The sequence below is a fragment of the Schistocerca serialis genome, chromosome 5 (assembly GCF_023864345.2).
Source record: "Schistocerca serialis cubense isolate TAMUIC-IGC-003099 chromosome 5, iqSchSeri2.2, whole genome shotgun sequence".
NCBI classification, from domain to species: domain Eukaryota; kingdom Metazoa; phylum Arthropoda; class Insecta; order Orthoptera; family Acrididae; genus Schistocerca; species Schistocerca serialis.
The window spans coordinates 196,892,164-196,908,488 of record NC_064642.1 but is presented as its reverse complement, the minus strand read 5'-3'; the positions used below and the strand labels follow the sequence as shown (position 1 = coordinate 196,908,488).

Sequence of the window (16,325 nt, the reverse complement as noted above, 5' to 3'; positions counted from 1 at the left end):
ACCGCTACGGTCGCAGGTTCGAATCTTGCCTCGGCCATGGATGTGTGATGTCCTTAGGTTAGTTAGGTTTAAGTAGTTCTAAGTTCTAGGGGACTGATGACCTCAGATGTTAAATCCCATAGTGCTCAGAGACATATGAACCATTTTTGAACTTAGTTACAAATTTACTTACGAATTACCTTAAGACAGGCCCTATAGCACAGGAATTCATACGAACAACAAATTTTAGTATGGGGAAAATACACATTCTTGGCCATACATACTTAGACAGCACACTGTTATACTGCCTGGTTCATATTCTCGGAAGCTTGAGATTGCATAGGTATGGCAGTGTGAATGAGATCGGGCGCGTTAGCCAATGGGTGTGCAAGGATGTGGGCAGGCAAGCAGGCGAAGGATACAGCGGCTTCCTGGCCTCGAGGTTACGAAACGGGGCATCGGAAAACGAAGCCGAGCTCGCTGCGATAACTGCCCGCTAAGATCTTTAGCCGTCAATTGCGGCCGTGTCGCAAGCACCGGCCTTCCTGCGCAGTTCCTCCTATTACTTCCTCTGCCTTTTGCAAGACGACGAACAATTTGGGTAGTGAATACGAAGCACTGTCCTAGACTCTGAAATTCAAGCTCCACCCAAAAAATTTAAAATCATTTTTAGTATATTTTCAGGTGTTTGGATCTGGTCTCTTTCAAAGTACTTCGACAGTCTATCTGTCCTTTTGTCCTAGCTGTATTTGCACCCCGTCATGCCGCCACGGAAAGCTTAATTTTGAACACCCTTCATTGTTTGTTGTTGTGGTCTTCAATCCTGAGACTGGTTTGATGCAGCTCTCCATGCTAATCTATGCTGTGCAAGCTCCTTCATCTCCCAGTACCTACTGCAACCTACATCCTTCTGAATCTGTTTAGTGTATTCATCTCTTGGTCTCCCTCTACGATTTTTACCCTCCACGCTGCCCTTCAATGCTAAATTTGTGATCCCTTGATACCTCAGGACATGTCCTACCAACCGATCCCTTCTTCTAGTCAAGTTGTGCCACATACTTCTCTTCTCCCCAATCCTATACAACACCTCCTCATTAGTTACGTGATCTACCCACCTAATCTTCAACATTCTTCTGTAGCACCACATTTCGAAAGCTTCTATTCTCTTCTTGTCCAAACTATTTATTGTCCATGTTTCACTTTCATACATGGCTACACTCCATACAAATACTTTCAGAAACGACTTCCAGACACTTAAATCTATACTCGATGGTAACAAATTTCTCTTCTTCAGAAACGCTTTCCTTGCCATTGCCAGTCTACATTTTATATCCTCTCTACTTCGACCATCATCAGTTATTTTGCTCCCCAAATAGCAAAACTCCATTACCACTTTAAGCGTCTCATTTCCGAATCTAATTCCCGCAGAATCACCCGACTTAATTCGACTACATTCCATTATCCTCGTTTTACTTTTGTTGATGTTCATCTTATATCCTCCTTTCAAGACACTGTCCATTCCGTTCAACTGCTCTTCCAAGTCCTTTGCTATCTCTGATAGAATTACAATGTCATCGGCGAATCTCAAAGTTTTTATTTCTTCTCCATGGATTTTAATACCTACTCCAAATTTTTCTTTTGTTTCCTTTACTGCTTGCTCAATATACAGATTGAATAACATCGGAGAGAGGCTACAACCCTGTCTCACTCCCTTCCCAACCACTGCTTCCCTTTCATGCCCCTCGACTCTTATAAGTGCCATCTGGTTTCTGTACAAATTGTAAATAGCCTTTCGCTCCCTGTATTTTACCCCTGCCACCTTTAGAATTTGAAAGAGAGTATTCCAGTCAACATTGTCAATAGCTTTCTCTAAGTCTACAAATGCTAGAAACGTAGGTTTGCCTTTCCTTAATCTTTCTTCTAAGATAAGTCGTAAGGTCAGTATTGCCTCACGTGTTCCAACATTTCTACGGAATCCAAACTGATCTTCCCCGAGGTCGGCTTCTACCAGTTTTTCCATTCGTCTGTAAATAATTCGCGTTAGTATTTTGCAGCTGTGACTTATTAAACTGACAGTTCGGTAATTTTCACATCTGTCAACACCTGATTTCTTTGGGATTGGAATTATTATATTCTTCTTGAAGTCTGAGGGTATTTCACCTGTCTCATACATCTTGCTCACCAGATGGTGGAGTTTTGTCAGAACTGGCTCTCCCAAGGCCGTCAGTAGTTCCAATGGAATGTTGTCTACTCCCGGGGCCTTGTGTCGACTCAGGTCTTTTAGTGCTCTGTCAAACTCTTCACGCAATACCGTATCTCCCAATTGATCTTCATCTACATCCTCTTCCATTTCCATAATATTGTCCTCAAGTACATCGCCCTTGTATAGACCCTCTATATACTCCTTCCACCTTTCCGCTTTCCCCTCTTTGCTTAGATCTGGGTTTCCATCTAAGCTCTTGATATTCATACAAGTGGCTCTCTTTTCTCCAAAGGTAGGCTGTATCTATCTTACCCATAGTGAGATAAGCCTCTACATCCTTACATTTGTCCTCTAGCCATGCCTGCTTAGCCATGTTGCACTTCCTGTCGATCTCATTTTTGAGACGTTTGTATTCCTTTTTGCCTGCATCATTTACTGCATTTTTATATTTTTTCCTTTCATCAATTAAATTCAATATTTCTTCTGTTACCCAAGGATTTCTACTAGCCCTCGTCTTTTTACCTACTTGATCCTCTGCTGCCTTCACTACTTGATCCCTCAGAGCTACCCATTCGTCTTCTACTGTATTTCTTTCCCCAATTGCTGTCAGTTGTTCCCTTATGCTGTCCCTGAAACTCTGTACAACCTTTGGTTTAGTCAGTTTATCCAGGTCCCATCTCCTTAAATTCCCACCTTTTTGCAATTTCTTCAGTTTTAATCTACAGTTCATAACCAATACATCGTGGTCAGAGTCCACATCTGCCCCTGGAAATGTCCTACAATTTAAAACCTGGTTCCTAAATCTCTGTCTTACCCTTATACACTCCTGGAAATGGAAAAAAGAACACATTGACACCGGTGTGTCAGACCCACCATACTTGCTCCGGACACTGCGAGAGGGCTGTACAAGCAATGATCACACGCACGGCACAGCGGACACACCAGGAACCGCGGTGTTGGCCGTCGAATGGCGCTAGCTGCGCAGCATTTGTGCACCGCCGCCGTCAGTGTCAGCCAGTTTGCAGTGGCATACGGAGCTCCATCGCAGTCTTTAACACTGGTAGCATGCCGCGACAGCGTGGACGTGAACCGTATGTGCAGTTGACGGACTTTGAGCGAGGGCGTATAGTGGGCATGCGGGAGGCCGGGTGGACGTACCGCCGAATTGCTCAACACGTGGGGCGTGAGGTCTCCACAGTACATCGATGTTGTCGCCAGTGGTCGGCGGAAGGTGCACGTGCCCGTCGACCTGGTACCGGACCGCAGCGACGCACGGATGCACGCCAAGACCGTAGGATCCTACGCAGTGCCGTAGGGGACCGCACCGCCACTTCCCAGCAAATTAGGGACACTGTTGCTCCTGGGGTATCGGCGAGGACCATTCGCAACCGTCTCCATGAAGCTGGGCTACGGTCCCGCACACCGTTAGGCCGTCTTCCGCTCACGCCCCAACATCGTGCAGCCCGCCTCCAGTGGTGTCGCGACAGGCGTGAATGGAGGGACGAATGGAGACGTGTCGTCTTCAGCGATGAGAGTCGCTTCTGCCTTGGTGCAAATGATGGTCGTATGCGTGTTTGGCGCCGTGCAGGTGAGCGCCACAATCAGGACTGCATACGACCGAGGCACACAGGGCCAATACCCGGCATCATGGTGTGGGGAGCGATCTCCTACACTGGCCGTACACCACTGGTGATCGTCGAGGGGACACTGAATAGTGCACGGTACATCCAAACCGTCATCGAACCCATCGTTCTACCATTCTTAGACCGGCAAGGGAACTTGCTGTTCCAACAGGACAATGCACGTCCGCATGTATCCCGTGCCACCCAACGTGCTCTAGAAGGTGTAAGTCAACTACCCTGGCCAGCAAGATCTCCGGATCTGTCCCCCATTGAGCATGTTTGGGACTGGATGAAGCGTCGTCTCACGCGGTCTGCACGTCCAGCACGAACGCTGGTCCAACTGAGGCGCCAGGTGGAAATGGCATGACAAGCCGTTCCGCAGGACTACATCCAGCATCTCTACGATCGTCTCCATGGGAGAATAGCAGCCTGCATTGCTGCGAAAGGTGGATATACACTGTACTAGTGCCAACATTGTGCATGCTCTGTTGCCTGTGTCTATGTGCCTGTGGTTCTGTCAGTGTGATCATGTGATGTATCTGACCCCAGGAATGTGTCAATAAAGTTTCCCCTTCCTGGGACAATGAATTCACGGTGTTCTTATTTCAATTTCCAGGAGTGTATAATCTATCTGATACCTTTGTGTGTCTCCAGGATTCATTCATGTATACAACCTTCTTTTATGATTCTTGAACCAAGTGTTAGCTATGATTAAGTTATGCTCTGTGCAAAATTCTACCAGACGGCTTCCTATTTCATTTCTTAGCCCCAAGCCATATTCACCTACTATGTTTCCTTCTTTCCCTTTTCCTACTGTCGAATTCCAGTCACCCATGACTATTAAATTTTCGTCTCCCTTCGCCACCTGGGTAATTTCTTTTATCTCATCGTACATTTCTTCAATTTCTTCGTCATCTGCAGAGCTAGTTGGCATATAAACTTTTAATACTGTAGTAGGCATGGGCTTCGTGTCTATCTTGGCCACTATAATGCGTTCACTATGCTGTTTGTAGTAGTTTACCCGCACTCCTACTTTTTTTATTCATTATTGAACCTACTCCTGCATTACCCCTATTTGATTTTGTATTTATAACCCTGTATTCACCTGACCAGAAGTCTTGTTCCTTTTGCCACCGAACTTCACTAATTCCCACTATATCTAACTTTAACCTATCCATTTCCCTTTTTAAATTTTCTAACGTACCTGCCCGATTAAGGGATCTGACATTCCACGCTCCGATCCGTAGAATGCCAGTTTTCTTTCTCCTGATAACGGCGTCCTCTTGAGTAGTCCCCGCCCGGAAATCCTAATGGGGGACTATTTTACCTCCGGAATATTTTACCCAAGAGGACGCCCTCATCATTTAACCATACAGTAAAGCCCTTCATTGACTGTGTCTAATTGTCCATAAAGTCATCAGTAGTGTCGTTAGTGCATCCTGTCGAAGGTTAACCTAATTTTGATAGCAATAAAAAGTCACATGGAAGAAGAAAGTGGCTAGCTGAATTTCTGAGTCAGCCAGTGAGGCGTACTGCAACAGCGTGGCTGATAGCGCAGTATCCGTCGTATCATGGAACGGGATGTGAATTCTGGTCCATTGCGAGGTTTAAACTATTCACAAACGTTTATCGTAGCGTATACTACAATAAAGATTACGAATTTGGCATATTAGTACATTATAAAACTTTTACGAGACGCACACAATAACGGCACATTAAAAATCGCCAACTATTTCCGAAGCGCGACCTGAACCCTCCCATCTTCTCGTTCCTCCCTCTCTCTTCTTAGTGAAACATCGCATTACAGGAAATTGGTGAGAAATGTGGAAAGGAATTCCTAAGACTTAACTAACTATAAACGACGTCTATAACAATAAAACCTTAAAAAAGTCTAACATACGAGCGACAGTCACAAGGATTAAATCGCCACAACAAAAAAATTCAGTTACGTAAATATTTTCTTTTTGTTTGTAGGTACACGTCTGCAGTTCTGGTAGCAGAGGGCCGGGTATAGTGATGATGGTGGGCAAAGTGGTTCCGGAAGCTATCAGGTGCCGGCATTACGAAAGAAATGCCTCAACTTCTCCCTGGAGGGCCCCGGGCTTCTATGAAATGAATGTAAGAAGACACAAACCTAATCGCCTTTACATTCCATTACCTACCATTGCCAGAATTCTGAAAAGCTTGTTTATACATTTGTATACAGATAAACGGCAAATATATGTGCAAATATAGTTTAAAAAACCGGTCGTGTCTTTGACTAAAGATTTCTAAGTCTCAGCGATCCTTTTTATTCAACAAGGAATACTCCAGCGCTTGGAGCCCTAAATACAGGGTGTTTGGTCTTCCTTTTTATCTGGTGAAAATATCATTACGTGGCAGACATTTTTGGACTGACGACGAGGTGGTTTTTGCGGTTGAACATTTCCTGAGCAGACGACTTCTGCAGCTGAGGTAGTCGAAAAATCATCCACCATTGGGAAAATGTGTCGTATTGAAGAATGAAAATGAGGGGAGAGCTAACACCATCACTACAATACAACATTACCGGATGCCAATACGATTTTTTTCGAATTGATAATTAAAACTTCATGAGTACCCTCCGTAAAGATAGACGAAAGAAAACTAAATTACTGTAATCTAATTCTCTTCTAGCAGGTAGTTTCTTAGCTACAAATAATAAGCAGTAGTATTCGTTTATGATTAAGTTGTCGTAAATATAGGTGTGGCCAAGCTTAGGAGGTTATTGTTAATAGTGCGAGCGTATTTGTTTTTAGAGAGCATAAATTAAACTCTTAACGCATAAAAAAGAAGACATGGGTCCTCAGACGCTGTGCTCCATTTGAGTGAAACACTTTATTCGTTACAAATTGCCAATTTTAATCTCATCACCTTTACCAAGTGGTTGAAATTGAGTAATAGTGATGAATAAAATATTTCATTAAAATACGAAGGCCTGCTGAAAAGTAATGCCTCCGAATTTTTATGTAAGGTATCCTTTATCTTTTTAAATAAAACATACGTTATTAACATTCTACATTTTTAATCTCAATGTCTGCATATTTTTTCTCAACTTGCTCACTCTGGTGATGAACACATTTCTCCTAACGAGAGGTCAGTTTGTTCATACCGTCACTGCAGAATGTTTCGCGTTGTTGACGGAGCTGCAACTTACCTGCTTGCACCGAGCGAGGTGGCGCAGTGGTTAGCACACTGGACTCGCATTCGGGAGGACGACGGTTCAATCCCGTCTCCGGCCATCCTGATTTAGGTTTTCCGTGATTTCCCTAAATCGTTTCAGGCGAATGCCGAGTTGGTTCCTTTGAAAGGGCACGGCCGATTTCCTTCCCAATCCTTCCCTAACCCGAGCTTGCGCTCCGTCTCTAATGACCTCGTTGTCGACGGGACGTTAAACACTAACCACCACCATTACCTGCTTGCATCGCTTCATCGTTATCCAAGGGAAGTTCTCGAAGGTATCATTTAAGTTTTCGAAGTAGGTGAAAATCAGATGGGGCCAAATCGGGAATGAAAATCGGATGTATGGAGGTTGATCGATGACAGTGAACTCTTTGAATTCGAAACTCGATATATGCACACTGTTTCTCACGCAGCGACTAGTTCCCTTACACACTGTCATGTTACATACTGCTATTCGGACCCTTCCAGCGGGAAATACATAGAAATACAGAGAAATGAAGAATAAGGATGCAGAATGTTAATAAGGTTTGTTTTATTTTGATACTTTTCACTTTAAAGAATCACAGGCATTACTTTTCAGCACGCCTTCGTGTAACACAGCGTCTGCGGAAGCAAATTTTCTTTTAATCTGTGTTTGGCGGCTGTGGAGTTGAATATAAGAAAAACAGTCTTAGCATGTAGTAGCGAAATGTCATCTCGGAAGAACAGATCGAGCAAATTAACAGATTCAGACATGTGAAGTGCACCGAATGCCAATCAGATGTATTGTCAAACCTAACAATATTCGTTATCGAGCTTATTTCACTTTAAATGTAAATCATCGACCAACCTGAAGTTATTTTGAACACTCTGATACTGGAGACTATAAGCCTACTACAAGGTTTACTTATTGTACAAGGTGGGGTAAATACACTACTGGCCATTAAAATTGCTACACCGAGAAGAAATGCAGATCATAAATGGGTATTCATTGGACAAATGTATTATACTACAACCGACATGTGATTACAATTTCACGCAGTTTGGGTACATAGATCCTGAGAAATCAGTACCCAGAACAACCACCTCTGGCCTTAATAACGGCCTTGATACGCCTGGGCATTGAGTCAAACAGAGCTTGGATGGCGTGTACAGGTACAGCTGCCCATGCAGCCTCAACACGATACCACAGTTCATCAAGAGTAGTGATTGGCGTATTGTGACGAGCCACTTGCTCGGCCACCATTGACCAGACGTTTTCAATTGGTGAGAGATCTGGAGAATGTGCTGGCCAGGGCAGCAGTCGAACATTTTCTGTATCCAGAAAGGCCCGTACAGGACCTGCAACATGCGGTCGTGTATTATCCTGCTGAAATGTAGGGTTTCGCAGGGATCGAATGAAGGGCAGAGCCACGGGTCGTAACACATCTGAAATGTAACGTCCACTGTTCAAAGTGCCGTCAATGCGAACAAGAGGTGACCCAGACGTGTAACCAATGGCACCGCATACCATCACGCCGGGTGATACGCCAGTATGGCGATGACGAATACACGCTTCCAATGTGCGTTCACCGCGATGTCTCCAAACACGGATGCGGCCATCATGATGCTGTAAAGGGAACCTGGATTCATCCGAAAATATGACGTTTTGCCATTTGTGCACCCAGCTTCGTCGTTGAGTACACCATCGTAGGTGCTCGTGTCTGTGATGCTGTGTCAAGGGTAACCGCAGCCATGGTCTCCGAGCTGATAGTCCATGCTGCTGCAAACGTCGTCGAACTGTTCGTGCAGATGGTTGTTGTCTTGCAAACGTCCCCATCTGTTGACTCAGGGATCGAGACGTGGCTGCACGATCCGTTAATCCATGCGGATAAGACGGCTGTCATCTCGACTGCTAGTGATACGAGGCCGCTGGGATCCAGCACGGCGTTCCGTATAACCCCCATGAACCCACCGATTCCATATTCTGCTAACAGTCATTGGATATCGACCAAAGCGAGCAGCAATGTCGTAATACGATAAACCGCAATCGCGACAGGCTACAATCCGACCTTTATCAAAGTCGGAAACGTGATTGTACGCATTTCTCCTCCTTACACGAGCCATCACAACAACGTTTCACCAGGCAACGCCGGTCAACTCCTGTTTGTGTATGCGAAATCGGTTGGAAACTTTCCTCATGTCAGCACGTTGTAGGTGTCGCCACCGGTGCCAACCTTGTGTGAATGCTCTGAAAAGCTAATCATTTGCATGTCACAGCATCGTCTTCCTGTCGGTTAAATTTCTCGTCATCTTCGTGGTGTAGCAATTTTAATGGCCAGTAGTGTAAAAGTAACCCTGAAAACAGAGTTCTGGGATACAAAGAAACAGAAGAGGGAAGGAAATGTAGCTCTAACCAGACTGTAGCAAATGTTGAAAGTGACTACCATTCATCTCTTGGCATTTTTGGGTCCAGTTCAGTGAGTTGCTGAAGGTGGATCGAAGCTGGACTGATGTAATTATATGTAAATTGAAGGTGGAGAGGGGATAACTGCTGGAATTACTGCAGTCTCATCCGAAATGTTCTGCTGCAGGTCTTGCAGACTGTGAGGGTTATTGCGATACACTTTAGACTTGAGGACTGCCCACAGAAAGTAACAGACAGATCAAGTGACCTGGGTGGCCAGCAGGGCCGTGATCAGACTGACTACTAACAATTCTGTCAGACGTGAAGACTTTGCAAATGTGCTGCAATGAACAGGTGTGGATCACAAGGCAGGCGTACACATGGTGTGCGGGTCACGGGGTGTGGTTATATGCATTCATTCACGTCCAATCGTATCCACCTGTCCGGACCACCTTTATTTGACACATCCTGTAGTATCGCAGTATTGGCATTGGACTATTAGATGACAGTTCTTAACTGATTGTATATCAGATAATTATCGTTGTCATACTCGGGATCCTGCCTATTTCTGATGACAGATCAGATTAACAAATGTTTCTCGAAGTGAAAACAGTCTGTACGAATACCGCATTTATTGGATTCACAGTTAAAGTAAATAGCAATACCGTCTCTAATGACCTGAACGTTGATGGGACATTAAATCTTAATCATTTTTCCTATCTGCAACAGCAGTTGTTTATAACACTCTGTTTAATTTTTATCACAGTTCTCCTTTCATTCTGGTATAAGCCACGTCACCATATAGTAATTTCCAAATTATAAGTCAGGTTCTAGTCCCCCTCTCATGACTCTTAACACGTAACTATTTATCGTCTGTAACCTAGGCCAAGAATTAAATGTGCTAGTTCTGCTCACACGTGCGGTTTATCAGGCATACTACTTTCCTTCATTCATAGCTCCTATCATTCACATCTCTGGACACTCAGGCATTAATCTTCATTCCAAAGTATGACTCAATACAATATTTCACAAATATGTCGGTCGATGCATTTCGTTGCTCCCACATACACGATAAACGACGTTCCACGACAGCCTATGGCAAGTAACGCCACGTACGGCCGAAGCGTTATTACGCGTTGCAGAACACGTAACCCACCGAAGATACTCCCAGGAATGCACAACACTAAACAAGCCAACCTACCCAGCATAAAGTAATAATCGTTTGACGGTGTATGTGACTCTTTCAACACTTGCAATGTATTGACAGTGTAGTATATAATATAGATCATTGAGTATCTATGCTTTGTCAGGTGTGTAAGTATGGTCACAGGCGAGCGTCGTATTACTAGTTAGAAAAATACTTAAAACCAATCCGGGATCGAAATTTGTTTAGTTCTAACAATCTGCGTAACTGGATAACTGGGTAACTTGCAGCGTGCTAGCATCCGAGACAGGAAGGTGAACTAGATCTAGATAGAATCAGTGCGGCAAATTCACTACCATTTGCCTCATACAAAGGCCAGCATGAGTGCGATGTTTAGGGGGTTATCCATGTCCGTTTAAGCTGATCCTAAACCTCTATGCAGCTGCAATATTATAGCAAACACAACAAAATTTATACGATTCACAGGCAGATGGAGCACACGATATGCCATACTTGAATGGCTACTGTGATGACAGGATATACATCCGGCAACAGTCAAAATAAAAATAATAAATTCGCCAGATTACCTTAACATTGGGAACACTAGGGAAGACAGAGAGGGACTGAAAAATTCCCTGAGAAAATTTCTTAGGCACTTCTTCAACACATGGGAGTTGTATGAATACCTGGCCGTCGAAAGATTTTCTGACATGACTGCTCTGACTGTATTAATACTAAAGCACAGTGTGAAAGGTGGAAGCTATTGTCTATATGTGTGATTCGTGACCTTGATATTTAGAAATGAGAGAGAGCCTAGAGGAATAACTTAGTACATGTTCCACCTATTCACGGGTTTGCTGTGGAGTAATCCGCTGTTCCCCGAACAAATATTTCTCTCTGCAGCTGAGTGCACGCAGTTTTGCGACTTCCTGTCGGATTAAAACTTCTTGCCAAACCGGGAGATCAACCTCGAGCCGAACGGCAACGTTCCAGGTTCGTATCACGATCGGGCACACCGTTCGCATCTGCCAGGAAGTTTCAGCACGGTATGTGTCAGCTATGAGGGGCATTCACATGAAAATCGAACAGCCGCCACAACGGAGCGATGGAATGGTTCATTCAGTAGTAATCATCAAATTGGTTAGGATATTTATCCCACTGGAAGACGACAGATCAATTCCTGTTTCGCAGAAAGCGCTCGGTCGCTGACGAACAAATTCTTGCATTTCCTCGTCCAGCAGAAAACGATGTCTATGCATATTATTATGCAGGTCGCCAAAGATGTGATAATCACACGGTGAAAGATCCAGGCATTACTACGGATGATGCAATGTTAGTCTGTTCACACAAGTTCCGACAAGGTCATGACCACCTTAAAGTGCAGGGACCCTCTCTCGTCAAGTTCCTAGAGGGTGGAACAACAATCATTGTGTAGTGCTATAACGACAAGTTGCAGAAACTCCATCGCACCATAAAGTCAAAAGATTCAGGAGTGCTGTCGGACAGAATCATCCTGTTGCACGGTAACATCCACCTCCACAGTGCCATCACTGCTTCAGTCATTTGGTTGCGAAACACATCCTCCTTAGAGCCCTGATCTTTCATCATGTGATTTTCACACCTCTGACGACCTGAAGAAAGACATCGCAGACGTTGGTTTCAGTAGGACGAGGAAATGCAAGAGTGGGTCTCAACAGGTATTGATCGTCTCGTCTCACAGTGGGCTGAATGTCGTACAACCTGTGGGGATTATAACCGGAACCGTTTCGTGGTCTTGTTGTGAGTGTCATTTATAAATCAGCAATCTTTCTTCTTCTTATTTTGCTACCACCGTTATCCCGCATTTTGCGCAGGGTGGCCGGATGCCCTTCCTGCCGACACCCCATACTCCCCCGGGACGGAAGGAATGGCCGCGTGGCATTAGCCGAGCGGTCTAAGGTGCTGCAGTCATAGACTGAGCGGCTGGTCCCGGCGGAGGTTCGAGTCCTCCCTCGGGCATGGGTGTGTGTTTGTCCTTAGGATACTTTAGGTTAAGTAGTGTGTAAGCTTAGGGACTGATGACCTTAGCAGTTAAGTCCCATAAGATTTCACACACATTTGAACATTTTTGAACAGAAGGAGTGTACCCTAGCTGTCTGCGTCTAGTGTAAATCGTGAAATAGTGTGAATGCGGTTCAAATGTCTGCGAGTCGTGTAACTGAGTCGGGACGTTGGGACCAGCCCGCTATTCACCTAGTAGGATGTGTAAAACCGCCTAAAAACCACATCCAGGCTGGTCGGTACGCCGGCCGTCGTCGTTAATCCGCCGGGCGGATTCGATCTGGGGCCGGCGCGCCTACCCGAGTCCAGGAAGCAGCGCGTTAGCGCTCTCGGCTATCCTGGCGGGTCCCTTTATAAATCAGCAATAACTCAACGAAAATCAAGAAATTAGGCTAGTATATCCGTTCCAGTGATTTCTAATTTTACGTTGCAGTAAAATGGAATTTTAAATGTTAATACTACTAGGGTATCTTACTTCTCAATTTGTGTAGTTACAAATGTTGGACTAATGACTTTACTTACCTGGCTTGCTCTCCTCCATTTCGCCCTCCTATTCTGGAACCAGGTCTTCACCTGAAACGAAATAACCACAGTTAATCTATGGAATTGATCTTGTCGGACAGAAGTAGTTTATGATTTCCCAAGTATATCAATACGATTTTGCTACGCTCAATGTAGAAATGAATTGTATCCTTTTTCTGTGTGAAACAGAAATATGGCTCCTTATCACTTGTGAAACATTTTAGTCTCCATTCTTTGCTTTCTTCTCCGATTATGATCAATAGTTATGTTCTTTTCCGTGTCGTGGAAAGTTGTGGATAAAGTAGTCTCAGTCGTTGCTGCTTCATTGATCTAGATTTAAACACAGCGGTTGAAAACAGCAAATTGAACAGAGAACCAGGAAATAAAAGATGAAAGACGTGATTGTTAGTGTGACAGTTCTCGTCACTACGCGTCAGGCATTCTACGTTTTTCAGTGCTTTTATTATAAGAAATATTAAATTTAGACGCAAGTTACAAAATCTTTAGGTGTAGGGGATACGAGCAGCCGAGAGGCGCAGCAAGTGGCCGTTCACACGGAAAGACAGATGCTATCGTAGCGGAGTAACGTGGTATGGGGTACGGTGATCCCGCATGAGATGATCACTGGGAGCCAGTAACGGGTTGGTGGAAAGTGTTCTCTGTTTGACTGCCAGAACAGAAAATTGGATAACGATATTAAACCACGGAGACGGCGAAATAGTAGACGAAAATTAGACAAATGGTTCAAATGGCTCTGAGCACTATGCGACTGAGGTCATCAGTCGCCTAGAACTTAGAACTAATTAAACCTAACTAACCTAAGGACATCACACACATCCAAGCCCGAGGCAGGATTCGAACCTGCGACCGTAGCGGTCACGCGGTTCCAGACTGAAGCGCCTTTAACCGCACGGCCACACCGGCCGGCCAAAATTAGACAAACTGAATAGGTACTCTACTATCTTGGAAACAATATAACACTTGGTGGACGAAGCAAGAACGACATAAAAAGAAGACTAGTATGGGCGAAGAGAGAATTTCTGACCAAAAGGATTCTACTGCTATCAAACATTGGCCTTAATCTGAGGTACGAATTTTTGAAAATGTACGTTTGCAGCACATCAATGTATGGAAGTGTACCATGGACTGTAGCAAACATTGAAAGAAGGGAATCGAAGCGTTTGGGATATGGTGCTACAGAGAGTTGCAGAATATGAGGTAAACTGGTGTGGTAAGAAATGAAGAGGTTCTCCGCAGAACTGGTGAGGAGAGGCTCATTTGCATAACATTAATAATAAAACTGGACAGGCTAATACTGTGTGTGTTATCAAGGAATATTTTGCATGATATTCGAAGTATAATTAAAATCGTAGAATGTTTATAGGACATGAGACGAAACAATTTTTATGTAACAAAAATGTCAGAGGAGCACCCTTTCTCCGCTAAGGTTTCAAGAAAATTGTGACGCTAATTATGTTCAGAGGCGGTGTTCAAACAGCCCTCTGACAAATATTGCTTTAGAGATTCTGTGGGAACTGTCTGTTTGGATTAATGTACAACTAGTATCTGCGTGCTAACTATTGTCTAAGACGCTCAGAACAACCAGCTGTTTCACCAACAATGACTGCAACTTCAGCCAGACGGGCAACCTGTTCTTCGGTATCTCGTATACAAACGTTCACCTTCATAAGAAATCAATTGGAGTTGAGCAGCATCTCTAATACAATATCCGTCACATCGTAGATTAAACACCGTCTCTGAACATCGCGTCGAGACCTTCATGGTGCTGAGAGACCGTGCACCTGTCACATATCTGTCACCTTAACAATGTCTCTACTCCTCTTCTGAATACAGTCAAATTTTTATACTTTTTTTTCATCCTATTCATCCAAGATGTAACTGAGAACATTGGGTATAACTGCTGCTCTGAAATGAAGAGCTTTCCACGATGAACCAGTGACAAATGTTGTGGGGAAGGCGAACCAAAGACTGCTTTTTATTGGCAGAACACTTATAAGATACAACAAGTCTACTAAAGAGACTGTCTTCACTAAGCTGGTCCTTCTCCTTTTGGAATACTGCTGCTCCGCATGGGATCCTTACCAGATAGGGTTAGCGGAGTACATCGACAAAGTTCAAAGAATTGCAGCACGTTTTGTACTATCGAGAAATAGGGGAGAGAGTTTCACATACATAGTACAGGAAACGGGGTGGAAATCAATAAAACAAAGGCGTTTTTCGTTGCGGCGGGATCTCCTCACGAAATTTCAATCACCAACTTTCTCCTCCGAATATGAAAATATTTTTCTGTCGTCGATGTGGATAAGCAGATTGGCTTGGCTCTTAGCACTATGGGACTTAATATCTATGGTCATCAGTTCCCGAGAACTTAGAACTACTTAAACCTAACTAACCTAAGGACATCACGCAACACCCAGGGATAAGCGAAACGAACATCATAATAACACGAGGGTAATAAAAGCTCCCATGCGGGTTTCTCGCGCACTGTTCCGAGATTGAAATAACAGAGAATTATTGTGAATGTGGTTTGATGAACCCTCTGCCAAGCACTTAAATGTGATTTGCAGAGTATCCATGTAGGTGTAGATCTAGAAGTAGGCGAAGACAAGAGAATTTGTACGAATTGCATTCAAGATGACAACACGTTTGACTGCCTCGATATACATATATGAGTTAACAGATTCCTTCTTATTGTTCAAAAGTACTGCACTACACCATAATATTCATCTCGTTCCCCACATGCAAATAAAGCTGTTTTCACCCAATAAGCACTACATCTGTGAGAGATAACAAACGAAGTGGTACATACGTTCCCGAGGCCACAGCAACGCCTCCTCAGGATTAAGGACACCTAAGTAACGGGTGGTTACAATTAAAGTTCAGTAATTCATGGAGGTCAAATGTGGGCTGTAAGCATCGTATGACAGCGAAACATGGTAGATATTCTAATGCGTTAATGCGAAACCGATTTACGCTGGAAAAAAATTAGTTTCAATTTCGGCTACGAGGTGCAAATCTGGCGTTGTACACTATACGTATGAAATCATGACATACACGTTGTCATGGGGCAACCCATAAGGTCAATAAACAGTATGGCTGTGAAGAAGGGAGACTATGTGCTGTTAGTGAAACTGTTTTATGTGAACGGCAACAGTTACAGTACTGGATTGAGAGATCATCGCCGACTGGAAGGTCGGACGAGAAGGCCAGTGTCATTAAATGGTTTCA

The 16,325-nt window shown here is 44.0% G+C and overlaps 1 protein-coding gene across 1 annotated transcript in view; it reads right to left on the bottom strand.

The window, feature by feature from the left end:
- The window catches only part of LOC126481848 (hematopoietically-expressed homeobox protein HHEX), a 160,955-nt gene that overhangs the window by 15,506 nt on the left and 129,124 nt on the right, over positions 1-16,325 (bottom strand). The window contains exon 3 of the mRNA XM_050105808.1: positions 13,077-13,127. Within this exon, the coding sequence (XP_049961765.1) occupies positions 13,077-13,127 (51 nt within the window). The remainder of the gene's footprint in view (positions 1-13,076; positions 13,128-16,325) is intronic.